Consider the following 22,424-nt stretch of genomic DNA (forward strand, 5'->3'; position numbering starts at 1 on the left):
TTTAGACTCTCTCCAATATCCTAAATGAGGATGCTGTTGGGCAGTTGGCACTTGGAGAAGCTACCCCCGTGACATTTCTTCCCCATTGTGCAGCTATGAAAAGATTTGATCAATCCTATCCCATTGAATCCCAGATTCCATGCTTGCTCTGAGGTCCTCACAAAACACAGCAATTTTCCAGAAACAGAAACGTGTTCACAGCTGTGCAGATCTTGGCAATGCTCACCAAAAGTCCACCTGTCTGGACAACATTGGACTTCTACTACTGCAAGAGCTTCCTTGTCCCAAGAGGGGTCTTCAAAGTCACTGTATGGCATTGTGCCATGCAGTAGGGCAGTGCAGAACGAACTGCCCCCTGCTCTGTAAAATGAGTAGCAGCCTACTATTAATGACTAAAACTGGTATCACAAGCAGGCCATTTAACCTACCTGGCAGACAGGAGAAACTGACTGGTACCTTACCTCAGCTGAAGCATTCAGCGGTAGCCATGTGATGAATTGTCATCTTAATTCTCCTGCGTGCTTGATGGACCGTGAAAGCAAGCAAGCAATGATGAATGTAGTGGCAGCAATTTGATGTTGCCACATTGATGAATTTTTTCCTTGAACATGTATCAGCAAACCCAAGAGGTTAAAACTTTCAGTTCTCATGCTCCTCACTTTAAATGAAAAATGTAAATGCATATTTAAATGTCATACTTATATTAGAGTCTTCATCATCTTTTGGTCAGCTATCAGCAGTCAGATAGAAAGCACTCTTGAAGAGTGTTCTGGAAATACTCTCCACTATTTTTTTTTTATTATTATTTCTTTCAGAGGCTCACATCCTGAATGAATGTTGTGGTTGGAGTCCTATTTTTCTCTAAGTGGTAAACCTACTTATCTTTGTTTGAAAAAACAAAACATATTGATAGGTAAATGTAAATGCTGTAGAATGCATCTACATACGTCCTGAATGAATGTAGAATTCTGGCCTGCACCTAACCTTGTTCATTTCTGCCTTCTGTTTGCTCTACTGACACCCTTTACAAACATACTTTGTTTGCTAATTTAATATATCACAGCAAGGAGTTGGAGTGTTGATAGCACTTCAACTGTTTGTTGCTTCCTAACACCCATTTGCAAAACCAATGCATCACACAGGAATGAACATAACTTATACAATAGTTAACTCTGGGATATGACAATTTGTTTTCCTTTCTCCAATGACCAGTCTTTTGACATTAAGAGTGTTGCATACATAGATTTGATGTATCTTGGTGCCTTCAGTTCTTACTACATGATTTCCAAGGCATTGACCATAATAAATATTGTATGTTTCTTCCATCTACAGAAGGTCTCATTACCTCTTCTGATGTGATTGTAACCTTACATGTAGTGTAGCTATAGAAACTGATCTTTGGTGTCATGTTTACTAGAGAAGCATACCAAGAGTGTTGGCTTCCATTTTAATTCTCCTTCGAAGGTGTCAGCTGATAATGGTGGCCTGGAATAACTGGGGACTGGATTTAGTGACTTCAGAGGGTCCTGGCAAGTCTGCCATTTTAGTAACTTAATCTAAATTGTGTGGTACTCTCAAGAGTAATGAAATAATTATACAGCCTAAGCATTTTACACAGTAGATTTAAATGTAGATCACTAACATTTACAAGAAAAAATTATATTTCTTATGAGTTTCCCCATTTGATACAATTACATATTCTAACTTAAACAGATGTGGAATAGTGTCTCCAGATGCTCTTAATATTTTCAGTTCCAACTTCACTGACAAATTAAACTTTCCCTTGTACTGTTGCATCTGTTTGGCTACTGGTGCTGTTATTGGCTATGGCAGACAGAAGTCAAGGTCGTGTTTGTACTAAATACTTAACTATGATTATGATAATTAATATTTTAATATTCCTCTGAGAATGAAATGTATTAAATAAATCGATGATATGGCAGAGTCACTGACCTTGCCTGGAGAGTGTCTTGAAGCTACTTCTGCAAGGTTTTTCAAGTCTATGGCCTTTCTGTTTAGCTTGTATCTCTGGATGGGCTATTAAAAGAAGATTGTTGTCTAGATACCAAACTTCAAGATCAGTGAACTTCCTTGAGCTTAAGCAGCACAAGAGATTTACAGCTAATTTCAGATAGGGACATTCAGAATAGGAGTAGAACTGATGTTAGAGACCTTCAACGGTTATCAATGGAAAATAAACAGTTTGGCGAGTCCCTGTGAGTTTATAGATAGAACAGGATGGGAATATCATGATATGAGTGAAAACAGGCACCCACAAGGCATGTCTACACCAGCTTGCAAATGCCTGAGGGATCCTGTCTGGAATAGCGGAGGTCACACAGAATAAGCAAAAACACCAACACCCATTAAATTATCTTGTTTTTCCAGTCCTTGCAGCTCTGCTGAATTCAGTGGAGTTAGACCAACAAGACTGAAGAAAATGCCATGATGAGCCAGGCATTCAATTTTTATCTTCTTAAATATCATATTATCTCTCTGTTGGTTGGTGAATTGCCATAAAGCACACTCATATGGTAAGTTTGATATTAGAAAGAGCCAAACTGTATTCCCTCTTGAAAGGAAAATATAAAATATAAATAAGAGCAAAGGAATAAAGAGGAGAGATTTAGATTAGATTAGATTAGATTAGATTAGATTAGAAAACAGGAGGAGAGGGTAACAGAGGAAAAGTGAAGATAGAGAGCAGACAATTATGAAATTCAGTAAATGTGTTTAGATCTGTTTTAAGGCAAGTCAGCCATACTCCCTGTGTTGACTATGTGATTCAAAAGCGGTTTGGCTTTTGAAAAGCCAAAAAAAAAAAAAAAAGGAAAGGAAATAAAATTCTCCTGGTCTTTGGCAGAAGATAAAGTGACAACCTTCCAAACACCCTAATTTCCTTTCATTTAAAGTCTGGCATCCAAAAAATGGGGAGGTTGTCATCACATTAGGAGTGAGTTCATTTGAGAGCATGATGGTACGCACAAGAGAAGCTGGCCAACAGAGCAGGGAGGCAGAGAGGCTTTCTGCAGACAATTTTTTTTCGCTGTGGGCTGTACCTGGGACCCTCCAAGGCAAAATTCGCTTGCTTTCATCCACAACAAATATTGTCCAAGTGCTATACCACATTTGGCAGTTGCAGCCAGAGTCAACTCAACACTTGATGTTTCCCAGGACTGTAAATTCTGGTCTATGTAGTTTGCTGTGTGGGGGACTTTCAGATGAGCTCTTTTAATTGAGCTTGTGTCTGCTCTGCTTGCATATTGCAGCCTATGTGGCATTTCTTATTAAGAGCGGGATGTTAAATCTAGTGTCCTGGCCAAATTCCAGCCTGGGTGTTTATATTCTGCTCACCTAAATGCCACTGTTGGATCATTATATGAGAGCAAACTGTGGAGCTTGTGCTTTGCTAGAAATTAATATGCCCCTAAAATCTGCTTTATGGGGAGGCACATCAGCTCTCCTCTCAGGACCGTGAATTCGTGTTAGCAATGATAGCATGCACCAGGCCAGGCCCTGGTGGACTTTTTTTTTTTTTTTTTTTTTTTTTTCTTTTCTTTTTGCTTCATAGTCTCAAGGTTTATTTGCTTGCTCTTGCGTTATCGTTGATTTTTCTACAGCATTAGTGTCCCTGAATTATCACATGATGTATCTCCAGCATGCCACTGTAGCGTGGGTCCGTGTAATGGGTGAAGGATAAAAAACATATCTTTTAAATCAGGGCAGTTTCTCAAATACGTATTTCTTCAAGAGGCTTGTTTAGTCTGTTTCTGTTTTGCCAGAACATGTGTTTTTAAGGAGTATCCTCCTTTACCCGAGTAAATCATGATTCTTCTTTGCTACATCAGTAGTAGTGGTTGAACCCGAGATGACTTGGAAGATGGCTTCGACAGGCTTCCAAAAGTGATGAATATTCATATTCTCTAAACCTTTCCACTCACTGGGGCAGGACCGCCTTGTTTTCCTGTGTTTATTCAGTGCCTAGCACCATGGGCTCCCTCATACGATCTTGGTCTTGTGCCATGATTAGGCATTAGTACAGTAAAATATTCTTTATTAGTAATAATGGTGCAAATTAATAGCAGGAAGAGTGAACAAGTAGTCAGGGCTTCACTTTCTCTGCTTTGCTGTCCTCTGGGAGATTTGTCAGGCAGATCTCTATGCCAGCAAGGCAATTCTGCAGCGATGGAGCAGTGATCTACTGCCCTGTTCTATTTGTCTTATATCAGCAAAGTAGCTACTGACTTCCTCATGTAAGAGGCTGAGTGGTACAGGGTGTACTCACTGCTCACACTACTTTCAATATTAAAATGCTGGTGTAGGAATACCTGACTATCCCCACTGGAGCTTCCTACTTAAGTCTGATAGATACGCCAAACTGTAGGGTATTTTGATGAATTCTTCCTCCATGGAACCTGCTTTGCTAACACTTTTCCCTCTTTGCAGACCAAGAATAGGTATTTATTTCATTTCTAAAGCTATTGATTAAATTATCTTATTTGTTAAGTGCAAAGACTGAGCTGCAGAGCAGTGGCTTTAATCAATCATGCCAGGCACACGGACCTATTGAAAGGTAGCAAGATTCTGGGTTTCACATAAAACAGAGATGTGTCATGAGCGGGAGAAGCAATTACAGATCTCATTAAGGCCAAGTGCATGGGCATGCCATTTCATATTTCAGGTTTATTTTTATCTGGAACATAATTAATTCAAGAAGCTAGTTCCACAGGTTTTATTTTTAGGTAGTTCTGGACCCAGCTGAGAAAAGGAAAGCTTGTCATTTCCTCATAGCTGGGTTGCAGTGAAAAGAACAAGAACAATAGTTTCCTGAGGGGGGTAACTGAAGGCTCACGTGTTCTTACACAGTGTAATTGGAGGCTGGAGTTCACACATGGAGAACATGTCTTCTTACGTATTCTGAAATCAACACAGCAGAAATACGGCGCTGTACCATGCGTAACGTGTAACCCTGCTTCCCAGCAGTTTAGTGCACACCACTGCTAGTGGAATGCAACACCATGGCTTTAATACAAAAGTCACTGTGTGAGCTAACAAAACTTCCAGTTACCTTGATTGACAAACAAATCTGAACATCTGTTTTTGTCAATGGGATGGCCCCATTAACAGAGTCAAAGCTAAGTTAAGGCTGGTGTTGGTCACTCAACGGGCAGTTCAATGATCTTGCCCTGCAAGTGCTACTTCCTACATTTTCTTCTTGACTTCATCTTCACGGATGAGATCAGTGGAAAGGAAGATGGGGAGGGAATAGCATGGAGATTGCAAAACATGCTGGGAGAAATGTACTTTTCCATGCATGTCTTGCTTGCTGGGCTGCACATTCCTCTTCCCCTGATGACAGTATTATGTGCTGGGTTTTGCTGGTAGCTAGGCAGCTACCCAAAGCAACAAATCCAGGTGCCAATGAAACTTTCCATTGACTGAAGTGGGTTCAAGGGCAGCAGTAACAACTCACAATTCAGTCTCTTCTGAGGCCACAACAGAAGGTCCCATACAATATTTTTAACTGCAGATTATTCCAAAATCTCTCTCAAAACATAATCTGCACTTCTTGCTGCATATCTGTACCAAGGATTTAGAGGGAAAATGGGTTATTAGTACCTAATTTACATTTCATGTTTTATCCTTCCTGGCAAGTTAAATCTGTGGTCAATGGTTCGGCCCCAAATGGCCTTTCATTACTCAGGCTGTCCAGACATTCATAACCTTATGAGTCTTTACCGAAGAGGCTCATATTTGTGCCAGAAATTCTGAGAGAAGAGAGAGCTCATGTGGAATATGCATAATGTAAGACCTAAATGGAGTTCAAGGAAAGTAAGGTAATATTAATCCCTGATAAATAAATAGAGATGCTTAACTATTACAGATCATAAACTTGAGCAAAATATTGTAAGAATCTTATAAAGTCTATTTTCTTCCTTGTATTCTGATGTTTCATATTTGCTTATTTAGGAAAAACAAACAAACAAACAAACAAACAAACAAAACAGTGAAGAAGCTGCTTGTGTTTTGATTCCCATATAACCCTCAAAGACAGCATCACTGAATTTTCCAGTCAGGCCTTCTGAAATCACTGGGGCTACTCACAGATCAGGGTCCTAAAACACCAGCAGTCAGGACAGAACTGGCTCTGTAACACATAATAAATAATTAAGATGCTCTTCCTTAAGCCAAAACTTCTAAGTAAGGATTGCTGTTACTTGGGGGCTGGGTAGCAGCATCGATTATTAAGGTTGCACAGTATGAGATTGAGATATTGCCTGAATTATGTAGGCTGAAATTTTCCATGCTGGATGTTTTCTGTGCCATGTTTTTTGGGGGGTGAGTGGGTTCATTTTGGTTTGGCTTCGTTTGGGATGGAGGAAGGTGCTCCAGGTGGTAAGGCCAGGACTTGTTAGGCCAGGAGGTAGGGAAGGTTTGGCTGGCCAGGGAATGCTAGAGCTCCTTGGCCAGAGAAGCTGAGGATGGGAATGGCCAAGTCATAGGACTAAGACAAATCATGGGGGACTGGCTAGAAAACACTGAATTTAAGGGCAGACTTAAGATGAGATGAGAAGAAGCAGTCAGCCAGTATCTGTAGATGCCTCTGATGAGGTATGTATCTCACCTCTCTCCAGTGTTTACAGAGGATGGTCAGCTAACTCAATTTACAGTTCCTTCGTCAGCTCCCAGCAGCACAAGTGAGTACTGTGACATCCCTATTTCGGTCCTGCTGATGTGGGTATTATTATGGGTGTCAGTGTAATGTAGTTTCTTTTCCAAAGAAAACTTAGGAACGAGCTCAGAAAAATCTGTGTTAAAAGGACATTCTTAAAGTGACCAAGTCAAACATTCCCAGCCTCTTGGGTGAGTTCTTCCTAATGAGCAAGGGACTCTCAGTTGCTCCACAATATTTTATTTTTCATTTTTTTTAAGTTCCTTAAAAACTTAGGAAATCAAACATACAAAAATGTGTTAAAATGTTAATATTTCTGGATGAGCCCATAGCTGCCTCTATAGCTTAAATTCATATCTTTTTATATGGTGCAAAACTACATATTTAACTTTTTCCCCAGGACCCGTAATTCAATCAGTTCAAAACATGGAGTTAGCCTCGGGATGAAGCGGGGTTGTTTAATAAAGGAGGATAAAATGACGGTTTTGATTATATCATTTAAAAAAAAAAAAAAAAAAAGTGTGATGAATAAATTCAGGGAATTGATGAAATGCTGAATAATACCAGCGAATTGAAGCAGCACAGGGAATTGTCTGGTGGGCAGAGCAGTTGAGGGAAACACTGGGGAACTGGACAGGGATACACCCTGTTCCACCTAGGTCTTATGTGATAACAAACAAATAAGTTAAAGCTTAAGAAGTTTTTAATAGTTGGCCTTTAATTGTGCATTTTCCATTTTGTGGGTATTTTCCTGAGATCTTTGTGTCTTAGTGCTAACATCTGCAGCTGAAGCAAATGGAAGACTGGCTTTGAACAGAGTGAGTTGTGTATAAGGTTAAATACATGGAAAATCAAGTTGAACTGATCAGTGAATACTTTTCATCTTAATATTCATACGTTTAAGCTCCCCATCTATAAAACTGGACTAATGACATCTTCTTCATCTCCCAGAGGTGGTGTGAAAATAGATCCATGAATAGGTGTGAAGTATTCTAAGGCTACAGTGGAGAATGCCACAGAAACGTCCATGGGGAAATGAATCATTCTGTCTCCTGAGCAGGCCGACTGGTGTGCAGTAAATAAAGTCTAGGGCCACACATTGAACCAGAGGAGAAAACGAAATACTGAATAGCTGCTCATTAAGTAAGCACTGTCCGTTCTGTGCGTTGAATGAGGCGAAGGTCCTGTGGGAAAAAAAACAGTTTGCAGTGATGTAATTAAAGGCTGCACCAGAATGCGTGCACAGTGAGGAATGGCATTCAGGCTACGTAGGAAATTTTAACTTAGGTTTTTCCTAGGTTTTGAGGCCTAACTTTGCAACCTCAGTCATGTTCCTTTAATAATTTGGGGCGTGTCAAAGCAGCACTACAGCTGAATTCTTCCTTTTGGAATATTATGTCTTTATTTAAAAAAAAAAAAAAAAAAAAAAAAAAAAACTGTAATCAAAAGTGAATGTGTTGCATTACTTCCTGTTTGCTTCCCATGCTGCTACGGTTAATTGCTTCTTTCCTGCGGGTGGAATGAAGACTTGAAGTCCAATGGCCTCAACCATGGGCTGCTTATTCAATGTGGCATGTAAGCAGCAGGGATTTCCTTGTCCCTGGCTAGAGACCTGCATACTTTACCTCTTCCATGCAAGTAGGATGAAATTAATCAGTGTTGGTTTTCTCAGCAAGCAATGAAATTTCAACCGCTGCAATGTCGGAGGACGAAGACTCCTCAAAGGGGACCGGGAGAAAATGCATGAATGAGAAGTTCCTGCCAAGACATGAACACTGCACTTGAGTGTGTCTGAAATGTTGGGCGCAGAGAGTAAATAAGCCCCATGACAGGTCTAGCCTAAATACCCAGCACTTCCATGGCAGGTAGCCCATACTTTCACCAAGCTTGGCATCGCGACGACGATAATATTTTTGCAAGGATGAACTGCACTCGAACAATGTCTCTAATGTTTCGGTGTCGGTGCAAACATGCTTTCCTTTCAGATCAACCATGCGGCTCTTCTTTTCTATCCCCATTTCCCCTTTTCCTTTCATAGAAGCCCTTTTAATGTGGCTGCTGAAGAGGAAATCCCTGTCTTCGGCACGGTTCCTGGGCTCCCCTGGTGATTCAGAAAATGGTGCACCTCAATCCTGGGAGGTGTTAATTCTTAGCTGAGAGTGACGGTTCTCTTCCAGCCTATTTCACTGTACTTAGTCTACCAATATTTCACCCTCCCAGGGGAATCTGTGTATCTCTAGAGGTATAATTTTATGTGGCAAACTTGACCTCTGTGTTTTACGAACTCTTCTGAGTTCACTAATGAAGTAGCACTGTAGCCATGCAGATAGGCCACAGAATATTGCTGGCTAAGTGAGAGCTTGCTCTAAACATCAGAGCACCCAAAACCATCTACCCTACCTGTTCTTGAGGCCAGCATGAAGGTACAAGCACAAGAGGCTACAAGAGCCAGAATCTAAGTGATTATTTTTGCTGGGTAAGTGTCCTAAGAGCATCTTACCTTTGAACATCACTTCCACACTTGTGGGCAAAGAGCCGATGCTTCACACAGGGATGAGGTAGTGCCACACGATTGATAAAAGGCAATGTGAGCTGTCACAGAATTTCCACAGGCAGAAATAAGACCATGCTTATTTCTAGCCCAATCCATTCCGCCTATCTATATGTTCTTCACCAGCATCATTTGGAAGCAGGTTTCTCAAAGGACAAATACTGAGTTGTGATAGCTGTTTCTTGCATTGGTTTGGTATAGGAGTTTACGAGATAATAGAATTAGATTTCAGTGTTTTTTTCAAGTCTTCTGTTTTGCTTACCTAGCAGTGTGTGCATATCTCACGTTAATAACCACGAGTGAAGCAATGTCTGAGTGGGGCAGCACTTGGCTGGAGGGGTGCTGGAGAACACTTCAGACGTGTTAGGATCTCAGTGGTACTTCAGCATCTCTAGTACTTCAGCTCTGTCGTGCAGTACTAGGCATGTTGAAGTATCATCTTCTATGTGAGAGGTGAAATTTCTAAACATGTTTTTAATTTCTAAATAACACAGCACTAATTACAAGGTGGGCAGCCCTAGCTGAAGCTCTTGTTAATTTTGTCTTCTCTTCACCATAATCCTTTCAGTAGCTTTGGCAATGGTAGTCTGGGCTTTTTGTTTTGCAGAGCTGAACACCATTATTTTGTGTTGCAGAATATTTGTGGTGGTATGTTGAAATTTAGGAATGAAAACATTTTGGAGAAAAACACTTGAGGAGGGTAAGACATTATTCGTATGACATTGTGAAATGAAACAAAATATTGAATAAAAATCTGATCAAATAGAAAAAAATGCAAATACTAGAATAACCTTTAATATTACAGAAGTGCTCATCTTGTTTCCCCATGAGAATCCAGTTTTCATAGGAATAATGCAGAAACTCTCTTGAAAATTGCATTTTCTTTTAAGACCTGCATAAGGCTGTTCACAGTTCTTGTGTTTGGACACCAAGTGCCACGCTGTTTCCAGCCATCTGAATAACATAGTCTGAAGAGATCCTTGGTACTGAAGACTTCTGTTAAGAAGGAGAAGAAAATACTTTCCGTTGGCAATCCCCTCTTGCACAGGTTTCTCTTAAAGTATTTGGGGTTTCTAAATGACTTTAAAATCTCTTTTTCACTGTTCATTTCAGTTTTACTCAGCAGCTCAGCTCCCTCACACCCACTCAGAGAGGGATGTCACTCAGCAGGCAGTCAAATCACACTGTGAATATAAACCAAGTCCAAGTCAGTGTCTGTTTTATTGCAAGTAGACCACTTGGGCCAAAGAACCAGTCAAGTGATAATTTAGCAACATTGTCATTGGTCAGTGACACCCCTTAAAACTGGCGAGGGTTGATTTTTCACAGTGTATCATCTCTTTGATTATTTAGGTTAAGTTTGAGCTTATTTTATAACAATTTTCCTTTTTTAAAGATTGGGATTGACAAACACTTCCAAAAATAATTTGCCAGTGCAAGACTGTGGATTTCTCTTGTACTCAAAGTGTGGTATTTCAAAGTACCAGGAGGAAAAGTGACAGAAAAAAAAAAAAAAAAAAAGAGAGAGAGAGAAAAAGAGAGAGAGAGAAAAGTAAATTTAACAATGAACATCTAAGAACATCTAGTATCTTGTTAAAGGAATCATTAGTAAAATGGCTGAGATGTTTAGCACTTACAGCAATTATTGAATGGCATGCACAGTTAGTAATGCCCGTGAATAGCTTTATTATGTGCCTCTCAGTAAAGTGTGCTGCTTAAATATGCATTTGCAGAGTGACTGTGCTAGTGGCTATATATGTTCTACCATTTTATTGACCTGGATAAAGGTTTAGTCTTGATGGCTGCTTCGGTTTCTACCCAGGCTAGTTTAGAAGTCAAAGAGTAGTTTTGCAGAAGTCTTTTCGTCTTAAGAAAGCGATTCACAAGATGTCTCCTTTAGTTTCCTGGAATCGAGATGTTTATTTTGTGCTATGTACAACAGCAACAGTTCTTGTAGATTTCATAACCTTAAACATTCAAATTACAACTTTTACTGAAATTTTCTTTCAGCACGTATTACTCAGAATATCACCAGAAAGGAGTCTAAATAACAGCACTAGACAGAAAGTAAGTTAGGTATTTCAGTCAAAATCTTCAAGACTGGACATAAAAGTCCCAAATAAAAACATATCTCAGTAGCTACCTCCTTTTAGAACAAATCATCCAGTTCTGTCATCCCAATACAAAGTAGGATAAAATGAGAACAACCAAGTGTTTGTTCCTCAGATTTCCCAGGGCACTTCTGAGGTGAGCTTTCATATTTCTTTGAGGGATTTTTTCCGTTCCTCTGGCCTTGCCGCAGAGACATTGTTGAAAGCCATTAAAGAAGATAAAGACAACTTCTTTTCTGGTCGGCACCCTATTCACAGCGATGGTGTGGGTAGCCCTTCCCCTGGGGCTGCAGAACAATCTCTGCATTCAGGCGCTGGGAAGGATTGGTGATGATGCATCCTCTGTGATCAACACGGGCAAGTCTGGGAGCCCACGGCACCCTGAATAGTGCTGGGACCAGCTGTGAAGACAACAGTTCAGGCACTCATCAAAGTGAAACCTCATCAAAGGCATTGGTCCAGGGGTATGTGCTTTTCAAGTGTAACTTATGCGAACAGTAACCAGCTTATTACTAGTCATTTGAATTTCTTAACTAGAAGCAGTGTAAGATATGTCCTCCTATCTATCAGTCAGTCAGTCAGTCCGTCAGTCAGTCAGTCAGTCTCCCTGCACTGTTTCACTTTTTGTTCCCTTTCAATCCACTGTTGTTCCAACGGGTAGCCAAATGTGAAATAAAGCATGTGTTTAAGAACGTGGTACCCAATAATTTCTGTTAAAAAACGATTTTAAAATATTCCCATTGCACATTTACAATTCAGATTTCCTATTAATCATGGTGCATGCATTTCCACTGTCATGTTCACTGAGAGACACACTGAGGGTTTTACTCATTTCAGTTGTGCTTGACAGAGGTGGGAGAGCCAGGCCCAATGAAAGACCTGCTGAAATTGATGGGAATGTTTCCATCTGCTTCAGCAGGATTAAGATCACCTTCAGTATTTCTAACAATTATTTATCATCTTTCCCTGTACCCCGTACTTAGCACAACAATCTAGTTTTTGCTTCTGTGATTTAGTGTCTCCAATACAGGTGGCAAGCTCCATCTTCTCAAGCTAAATGTACTCCTGACCCAGCAGCACCTGCTGGCTGCATTTGAACGTGGGTCTTGCTCAGGAAAACGTGGAAATGATGGTGTTGCCCGAAGGAGAATTTTTGAGACAATGCCAGGACTTTTAGAGGAGGGCTGGGATAATATGCCCTTGGTGGGGAGGTTTTCCTGACAAGTGCAGAGGGAGTTGATTTTGTTAGAATGAGAACTTGTTTTACACTGGGGAGTTGCTTAGACTCGGGGCTGAGCATTCTGGAGCAAGGCTGGGTTACCAAACATCTCCCCAGCCATGGGGACCCCACTCGTGTTTTTGCATGCAGTGACTACGTTGAGCGCACAGTGTCCTGTTTCATCCTCCTGCTGCTGCTACAAAATGGGTGGGTGGGTTCTTATCCTTCCTGCCAAAATTGTTGCCAAAATCAACAAAGCCTCATATGCATTCTGGTTCAGATACTCTTGCAAACATATTTATGCAACTGTTTGCAGGATTTGACTTTCAAATAAAGTTCGGTGAGCAAAGCTTCAATACAGCTGCTTTCAAAAAACAAATGAGAAGGTCCGTATATATGACCAAAGTGTATTTAGCTGAGAATTTGTTACAATATTCTCCAAACGTTTTTTTTTCCATATTGGTCCAACTCTAAGGTTTGGGCTAGTTCCCTCTTGTGTAATGCTGCTGTGATGTGTGGACTTTATCCCTGTAGCCTAATTCCATGAAAAGAGTGGAAATAAGGAGAGTTATACAAAGCAAACACTGTCTCAATCTGAATAATTACATTAGATGTTCAATGATCAGGAGATTAAATTTTGTTTGTTTTAAAATAGACAGCCTACAAGCAGAGAAAATTAAGTTGGCAGGGCTTAAAACCAGTTTGGGGTAATTCCATTGTCTTAAATAATCTTGATTGTGTTTGTATTTTTAATTAATTAAACTTGGATAGTCAGTGCCAAAGCAATGCTCACTGTAAGGGCATAGATGAGGCTCTCCGAGTTCCTTGTAGAAAATCCTAAATTCAAGGGGAAAAAATCAGCCAAGGCCAAAAAAAAGTGTTCTCCCCAGGGTTTAATAGGCTAGGTCTAGAGCTTTCTCCAGCCATGAAGTGCTGGTTTTAGCCGCAGACTGGGAAGAGCTGCTGTTTAAAACAAGGAATCTATCAAGCCATTATCCTGTCATAAGGTCTAACAATTTCCATATTTTATTAAAAATAAAGAAAATGGATGAAATATTTATCATTCAAGGGAGTGTATTTTGCCACCAGGAACCCAACTTCATCCCAGCCCTTGGCTCCGGAGTTTCTGTCCTGCACCTGTGCAGCGCTGGCCGTGCCAAGACAAGCACTCTCCAGGACAGGGGCTGCGTCGTCATTTTTAATCTCTGTGAAGTGCCAGGTGAAGTTATGGAGCAGTATAGCGGTTAATGTATAAAAAGACTCTGCTGTGCTCTCTCGGACTAAATTTCCGCTCCAGGGGTTTGCATTGCACGTAAATAGCACGGATCCGCAGGGCTATCCAGTAGCACTCTGGGCTCACACACTTTAATATACTTATTCTGGCCACACTGCTTTGAGGTAGGGCAGTGCTATTAGCCCCATTTTATAAATACAGCATGCCGCTGAGGTCTGCAGTACGCAGAATATTATTTGTACTGGTAACTGAATTCCCACAGGAGTCTAGCTGCTTGTATTAGGCTTTTATAACATGACTTACTGCCACAGTTCCTGGGAATTTTTGAATGAGCTGAAATGAGGCATTTTTATTCCTGTCTTGTATTCTCTCACCATCTGGTTTGCCTCACTTTTAAAATGCATCGCTGGAGACAGGGCAAATGGAGAGTCCGCAGCATCTGAACAACAGGTTTCCATATACACACCAAAACACAACAAACCAGCACCAACAACATCAAAACCCAGAAGAAGAAAAAAAAAAAATAAGAGAAAAGAAAAAGAAGCTTGAGTTCCATGGTTTCCTTCCATTTCTGCAACACTCCTGAGCAATCACAACGAGATCCCTCGCTGTGTTCCTGTGTGTGTGCTTGGCCAGGTGCTGCAGTTCAAAGAGCAATATCCTTGTTTCTTCTTCGGAAATGGGCCCATGTTTTCAGTTTCCCACAGAAAGAAACCTGACACGTTTCTCACTGCAAATATGTGGCTTTCCAGCGAAGTTTATGAAGATCTGACTGGCTGTGAGATCTCCAGTAGAGAAGACCAGAGAAAAATCCAAATATAACAACTGGGTCTGCAGAAGTATTAGTGTGGCCCGCCTTGGTATCTTGCTTTTGAACACAAGAATTATCTTCTGTATTGAAGTGTGTTTGTTATAGATGGCAAACCAACTTTTGTCGAATGTAAGAGCTAATGTTCCAGCTTTCCAGCTTATTCTGAAATACAAGAGCAGCACAGGCACTGTTAATAATGCAATCAAAGCAAGTTAAATCCTTTTAAAGCATCCACAAAGGAGCCTTTGATAAGAAGCAACTTTCATCAACCTCAAAGACTAGACAGTTTAGTATGTTATATGTTTATTAAGTTTATATGTAGGCAGTGGTAATTTCACTTGCAGCTGAAGAGCAGCACTAAATTATAAAACATATTCATAAGCCTAGTGTTAGACTTGCTGATTTAAAATGAAAAATGTATTTTTATTAATGTAGCTCTAGATGGAGTTATTTGCTGCTTAAAGACACTATTTGTTTTCCATTAGTACCCCGACTGGACACAAAACAATTCTGTATACTTTAAAGGCTTTGGTCTTTTTTTCTTTCTTTCTTTTTTTCTTTCCTTTTTTTTTTTTTTTTTTGACAAAATGAAGCAAACTACTACAAGTACATACTGTACAATGGGCTGTAAGAGTCTGCTGAGTTTAGTCATGCGGCATGTTTTTTAATATTGCTTTTAGTTCCTGCTTTTGTCCTTCTTTCCACTGAGTGCTCCCGTAAGAGGGCTTAGGTATGTAAAGTAGAGGTGTGCAAAAAACAGAACTGGTTTGGGATTTGGGCTGGGGTGGTTGGGATCTATGTTAGCTGAATTCCCCCAAGTTTGAATGAAAATTGAGGCATCAATCACATTGCGAGTTTGAGGCATCTCTACTGAAGTTTCAACTGTTCCAGGGCTGGTTGGAATTGCTTTGATAGGCCTCTGCACCTTGGAAAAATAAAGTTTTACTTTCAGTGTGCCAAAAATCTTTCAAAGGGATTGCTAGCCAGTTCTTGCTTTGCTACTGCTTCCTATTGTCCAGCTCAGGACCTTTTCTTCCATGTTTATGGTGTGTTTGCTTTGTTGTTCTGGACTAAAGCAGACTGGAGACAGCAGATTAATATTAGACTTGGAATATCTACTTGGAAGATTATCACTTTGATTCACCTTAAAGATAACAAACAAAAAGAAATGGAAAGGGAAGATGAGCTCAGTTCTTTTCTTGGGTCCTTTTGAAACTCAAGCATTAACAGGAAAAAGACCAATCAGCTCTCACTGTACTTACTTTGGTGTTTTTAGGTGTTTGGGAGGGGTTTTTGTTTGTTTTTATTTTTAGGCAGCAGAATTACATTGCATTTGGATCTTAGTCAGGCTTAATCCAGGCTGATGTGATGCCAAGGAGACAGGAGATCCAGAGGCCAAGAACAAATTTGCATGGTGCATATCTTCCTGGTGATTCTCCATGCATTTCTTTGAAATGACTTCTCTTGGGACTGTAGTATTTTTAAAAGAAATGAAATGCTACTTAACAGATAGTTCATAAGTGCAATCAGTAACACCACCAGCAAGGACAAAAAGGCTGAAAAGCTGTTCCTGGCTTTTGTATACTTCATAAGTGAGATTTAAACTAAGCTTGTCACGCCTCACAGGCATTTCACAGGAGGAAGCCTCACCAGCTGATCACAGGTGTTGGATCAGCAGCCCTTCAAAAGAGGGCTTCAGTCCAGAAACAGAAGTACAGCTTCCCAGAGCAGTCTGAGGGAAGGTTTCTCGCTTAGACACCTGCAGTTTGCGCTGCGGGAATCAATATCAGAAAAGACTGTTTTTTCAGCCAAGGGTCGTCACCCAGTTTCCAAGCTCACCACTAAGCCTATGAAAACCCACAGGCTTGTGGCAAATGTGAAACAGGAGGAGGAACCTGGTCTCTCTGCAGACCATTGTTTATATCTGAAATTGCTAAGGTGTTATTTTGAGCCAAGTATATAAATGGCAAATTAAGACAAAATATTTTCACAACGTGCAGGGAGGTTTTTCTCTAATTAAAATATTAGATTTTTTCCCTTTTACTTGAAAGTCAGAGATTTTATCAGCAGCTACTTTTTTACTAACAGCACTGTTTTTCCTAGGTGTGTGTTTAGGTATTTTTCAGAACCAAAATGTCTGTTGGGGAACAAATTTGACCATAGACTTTGAATGCTGGTGACATTATTTGTGTACAGGTATTTGTAGGTATGTTCTGTGTGCTGACTGCTCTTTAAAGCAGTATCTTAATATATGAGCTACAAAGTAAAGGAAAAATGAGTCAATAGAATTTATAATGAATGTTGTTTATCTTTAGAATGTTTGTGATAGCATTTCATATAAAACCTTTTCATAACCATTTTAATTTATATAGTCTGTGTAGTTATTCTGACAGGAAGAAAAATAATTCATTTGCATGCCCACATTATTTACCATTTTCTATATAAAGGGTTCAGCATCAGTGAGATGTGACTGTTGTTCTAGGTGTTCAACCCACCCAGCTTTTCACCCCCATTTTGGGTGACTTTGCAGGTGTTAAACAGGATTCTGCTGAAGCAGGAGGGTCTGACTACCAAAGATATTGCTCTCGGGGCTGTTTTCGTTACACTTCATCATCATAAGCATATGGTTTCACTTCCAAGTGTTTAACATTTCCATTTCCTCAGGAAATCATTCTTTCTATTTTTTAAACTTTTGAAACTGGAGGGATATTTTTGCTGGCAGGCAGACCGAGCGCGACAGGGCGCTTAACCCCAGCCCGAGGGATCGGCCGGCTGTGCTACCTGCAGCCCTCTCCATCCCCTCCCTGCAGGCACAGCTCCTCTCCGTGGCACCGGGTACCTCAGCCAGGCCTCTGGGGAGCAGTGCACTGCTAAAACACCTCTGCTTTGCTTCATTCCCTGCCTTTATAAAGCTATTCACTCGGTTTTCTGCTTGGGCTGAGGGGGGTGGTTTTGTTCCTCAGTCCATTCCAGGGCCCGAGAATGAGTGAGCGCAGGACCCTGTAGCTGACTTGGTGAGGTCAATGCAAAACCAGGGCCTAAGAAAATACTGTATGTAACCTACAAGGAATGAAAACAGTTGCATCATGTATTTATTGTCTGTATCAGTATATCCAGCACTTAAACGAACATTACCAAGGAGTGGATGGCTCCAGGGAACTGCTCTGGCTCTTGTGTTTTTGGAGATTATTTCTGGTATTTCCTTTTCCCTCATTACAAATGGGTCACCGTTCCCACGTGCTAGCCAAGTTATATATTGTAGAAGTAAGTCTGTGCTCATATCGGCTTTGTGTTTAGATTATCCACATATGTAATAGTGCTCAGCTTCTTGTTTTCTTTTCCTGGTGTGTTACAAAGTACAGCCATTCAACGTACAATTTGCATGCTTGTTCAGCTGTTATCACTGGCCCCTCTGTTAGAAAAGTGTCCTGCAGTGGGTGTCACCATGTTATATCACCTTTGAAAAACTGCCCATTTTGTACTAGCATTGACACTGGGCATCAAGCAACATGGTACAAAAGAAAGTGCAGAACAAACTGGCTGATTAATCATGTATTTGTTCCTTTATCTTCTATTCTGTCACAAATCTGTGATTCAGACAGTTGCATTTTTTGCACAGCCTGTTTAATATTGAGGAAGGGTGCTGTAGGTTTGGGCTTCCAGAGGGATCAGGTCCTGAGAACGGTCAGGCTGTGTGCTACAGGTATTCGGGGTGTGTGTTTTATTCATGCCTTCAGAAGAGCTAGCTCATCACGACAGCAGAAAACAGCCTCAGGCAGAGGGAGCTGCGTCTCCAGAGCTCCCAGGGCAGCTCACCTGAGCTCTGGCTCTGCATGCTCTGGGGCACCGTGAGCTGATGCTTTGATGTACTCAGGCACTCCCCTGCCTCCTTTGCCTACCTTAGCGCTGTACGTGTCTGTGTATTTTGTCACTTTCTCACCAAGAGAGCTCCTTGGTTGAGCAGAGTGAACTTGCACTGCTTGCAAGGACCCCCCTGGGCTGCTCAGTGTCACACCAAGCCCGCTGGCTTCCTGGCCCTGCCTGTCTGTGTTATGCAAACAGAACAGTGTCAGAGGCTTGTTGCCGATAGTTAGGCTAGAGGTTAAGTTAAGATTTATACAGTGATCTAGACGCAGTTTTATTTGCTAGAGGCTGTCAAAATGTTGCAGTCTTCTGGCTAGATAGAATGAAGTTGTGATCCAACCTGGGCTGGCAGGACCACAGTGAGTGTATGTTGTCCCAGACAGATTCAGAAAACCCAAGCAGGAGGAAGCTGAATTAAAAACTATCTAGCCCTAGCCCATGCCTCCCTGCAGGTGCCTCGGAGGCCATGTCCTGAGGTACAGCCACAGCCGCACACAGGCAGGGCCTCGCTCTGGCAAGGGCTGGGCCTGGGGTGCTTCTGCCACCACACTGCTGTCTGGAGCCTGACTGCCACCCAGCCACAGCAAGGCCAACGTGCTGTGTGTCTTATCACAAGGGATGTCCTGGTGAGGCACGGTCCTCAGGGCACCTCAGGGTGCCACCTGTGAGGAGCAGGCCCTTTAGCTGAGTGCCCCCAGGACAGCCGGGTGCCTGCAGGACATGTCCTTGAGTGGAAGGGAAGGGTGGGGGGACAAAGCCGAGGGGTAATAAAAGATATTCCAGGTCTGAGAGAGAAGTAACCAAGGCACTGACAACTTGTGTGGGTTTAGTATGTCTGTTTGCAGTGTTATGTTATGTGTTTAGAAGCTGGTTGTTTCCATAATAACAGCAACTGCCATATGGCAGCGAGGAGGGTGGTGAGAGGAACGCTTAAGGAAACACAGTATGTTGTTTGACATGTGTGTGCTTCTAAAGGAATAACGTGTCTCCAGCAAGCGCTGCTGCTCCAAACAGGCTGGGGGATCTGCTGCTCTCACAAAAAAACCCTCTTCATTTGTACTGGTGCGATAGCAGTTAATGACTGTATTCCTGCAGATAGTACCTGCAGTTGGTAAAGGACCTGCTTTACCAGGGGGGTGGTTCTGGGTGCAGAAAAGACCCCACACAGGGGAACGACTTGTAAACATGACTATTATGGGGAAATACTCCTCTGTAGAGGAGTGCTGTGTGACCCTGGAGCCGGCTAGATGCCATGTACTCCATCCATAGGCTGGTGCTCTGCAAGTAAATAGAAATTTTGAAACCTTTGAAAATGTGTGTTTTGCAACAAATAATTAGTAGAGAGTGGATTCTATGTTTCCAGAAATTAGGGTCACTTTAGTGCATATTTGGGAAGGAACCAGGAAAGTCACCACGAATTACAACTTCTGCGCATTAGTGTATGATTCACATTTCAGAGACTTGTAATTTGCTCCTCAAATTCCTGCAAACACTGCCCGTCTGAGTGCTACCTTTGCAGAGTACATGCAATTCCACCATGGAAAAATGAGAAGTTATTCTTTCATAATAGCTGAATGGTTTTTGTGGGGCTTTTACCTACATCAGGTCTGTAAAATTGGCCTGTCTTGTTCGAGACTTAAGCCATTAATTATATTTGCACTTGGATACCTGAAACATGGTGGGGAGAAGAAGGCATTTCTAATCTGGGTCGTCCTTCTGCACTCACTTGCAATGTTTTAAACTCCTAAGCAACCCCAAAGGCAAAGCTCTTCTCATTTTCATGCTTCTCTTCTCTTTATTGCCTCTAGAGAGAGATTACTGCAGCATATGCGAAAAGCAGCCGATCGGAAGGCTTCTCTTTCGGCAGTTCTGTGAAACTCGACCCGAGCTCGAGTGCTGCATTAGGTTCCTCGACTCGGTGGTAAGTCCCTTCTTGTGATATTTCACGGTGCTTTGCAGCCCCATGTGCCTCAGCAGCAAGCTGAGGAGAAGCTCTGGCAGGGCAGGAGGAGTAATGTCCTGCTCTGAAGGCACAGCAGTCGCAGCCTGCCCCTGCTCTGGTGGACCAACCTGTGTGATCAGCTTGGTGCTGTTCCTGGAGCTCCATGCTCAATGAGCATGCAGCTCTGACCTCCAGAAGTCATACTGCCATGGGATGGGTTTTTGCATCTGATGCACCTGAGCAAGCCACTGGAGGTAGAGGGGCAGTGCTGCATGCAGGCTCGGCACCAGCCTCAGAGGACACGAGCCACCGCAAAGGGAGGAGCCCAGGTCTGGGCTCTTAGAGCCTGCGTCACGCCCAGGCATGAGAAGCTGGGTGGCAGTGAGTGACGTCTTTTGGTATCAGGATGTCTGCAGTGCTCGGAGGCACTGAGAGGAAAGGGAAGATGATGAATGGACTGACAAGAGGGAAAGAGGAGTGTGATAATAATATCTCACTCTTACCAAGCCTCTCCATCAGTAGATTTCAAGGTGATTTATAAAGGGCATCCTGATCTTATCTTGTTTTTTCATATAGGAAAATAGAGGCATGAGCTATAGAAGTGACTTAACTGAGGTCACCAAGAAACTCATGCCAAACCTGCTATTGAAGCTCAGCTCCATTTCCCTGTCCAGTGAGCTCCCAGCTAAACCAGCCACCAAGTAGCCCCCACAGCCCCTGGAAGGACCTGATACTCATTCCCAACTTGGCAGCATTTGACCGTGTGTAGTGCCAGTGGGAGAAGCTGCTCACAGTCCCGAAGTCCCCATTGGCTTCCTTGCTGGGAGGCTTCTGAGGGTGGTGAGGAGCCAAAAGGCTACACCCCACCAGGCTGGTAGAGGAGCTGCCAGTTGTCATCACTGAGTGTGCATGGCCAGGGGACTTCGCTCTCTAGGTGGACTAAGTCAAAAGCAAAGCAATGCATACCAATGGGAACAAAGTTTTTTTTTCTTTGAATTGTGGTGAAGCTATTCTGATGTATAGGCAGATGTGGAGGTTACAATGAAGTTGTAAAGGTAAGAGTCTGGGAGAGGACACGTCATCACTTGAAGTGTATATTAGTACCACAGCACCTACAACAATTCTGCATCACAGAAAGCATTGGATAAAGTGCTTTAAAATCAATTTTAGTTGGCATTTCTGGTACCATCACAACTCATAAAACCATCTTTGAACTTCTGTAAACTTTTTGACTCAATTAACATAATTTAAAACATTCTAATGCTTTTTCTATACATTTTTATTAGACTACTTTTGCAAATTGATTTCACACTCAGGCTGCTGAATCATAGCAATGCATTGTTAAATTGGCTTTTTCTTTAGGTGGCTTACAGCAGTGCTGAAGCAGGATGATATTTGGCTTAAAGTGTTACTTGCAGTAGACATTACGTCTCCATTCTACCAGAGTTACAAGTGACAGAGCAACATGCTTCTGCAGCAGGTTAAAAACACTCCACCTTCTGCTTAACAGAGTGTAGAATTATCTGGCACCAAGCGATCAAAGAACGTACACAATCAACTTCACAGGTAAACCAAAGGAGGACTTTGTTTTCCCAAGTGCATTTGGCACACACATTGCTAAATTGCAGCAATGTGCTCTTTGACTCCTAGGTATGAAAGGCCATTAGAGAATTCATGGATTCATTCATTTTGGACGCAATGATCCTTATGGGTCCCTTCCAACTTGGGATATTCTATTTCAGGATGTAAACTAATGGTCTTTCTCTGGGGATATACCCAACATCATCTCATTAGGGATTTCCTCACATCAGCAGAAAGTGTAGTGTTTAGCTTTAAATGGCAAACCAAAGCATTTACCCTTATATTTCTGCAGGCTAAGAAAGGCAACCCTTCAATTAGCATGTCTATGGAAGGGTTTCTCTAAGAGGTTTTGGGTGGTCACAGCTTCCACCTTATATTCCTTGATTGTCCCCAGTGGGAAGGTTTAGCCAGTGACGGTCATGAAAGGACTACACCTGA

The 22,424-nt window shown here is 41.8% G+C and overlaps 1 protein-coding gene across 2 annotated transcripts in view; it reads left to right on the forward strand.

Annotated features, from left to right (window-relative positions):
* The window catches only part of GRK5 (G protein-coupled receptor kinase 5), a 165,393-nt gene that overhangs the window by 82,756 nt on the left and 60,213 nt on the right, over nucleotides 1-22,424 (forward strand). For both annotated transcript variants that reach the window (XM_035329334.1, XM_035329335.1), the window contains exon 3: nucleotides 20,272-20,384. In XM_035329334.1, the coding sequence (XP_035185225.1) occupies nucleotides 20,272-20,384 (113 nt within the window). The remainder of the gene's footprint in view (nucleotides 1-20,271; nucleotides 20,385-22,424) is intronic.

This window comes from Oxyura jamaicensis, chromosome 6, assembly GCF_011077185.1.
Source record: "Oxyura jamaicensis isolate SHBP4307 breed ruddy duck chromosome 6, BPBGC_Ojam_1.0, whole genome shotgun sequence".
NCBI lineage: Eukaryota > Metazoa > Chordata > Aves > Anseriformes > Anatidae > Oxyura > Oxyura jamaicensis.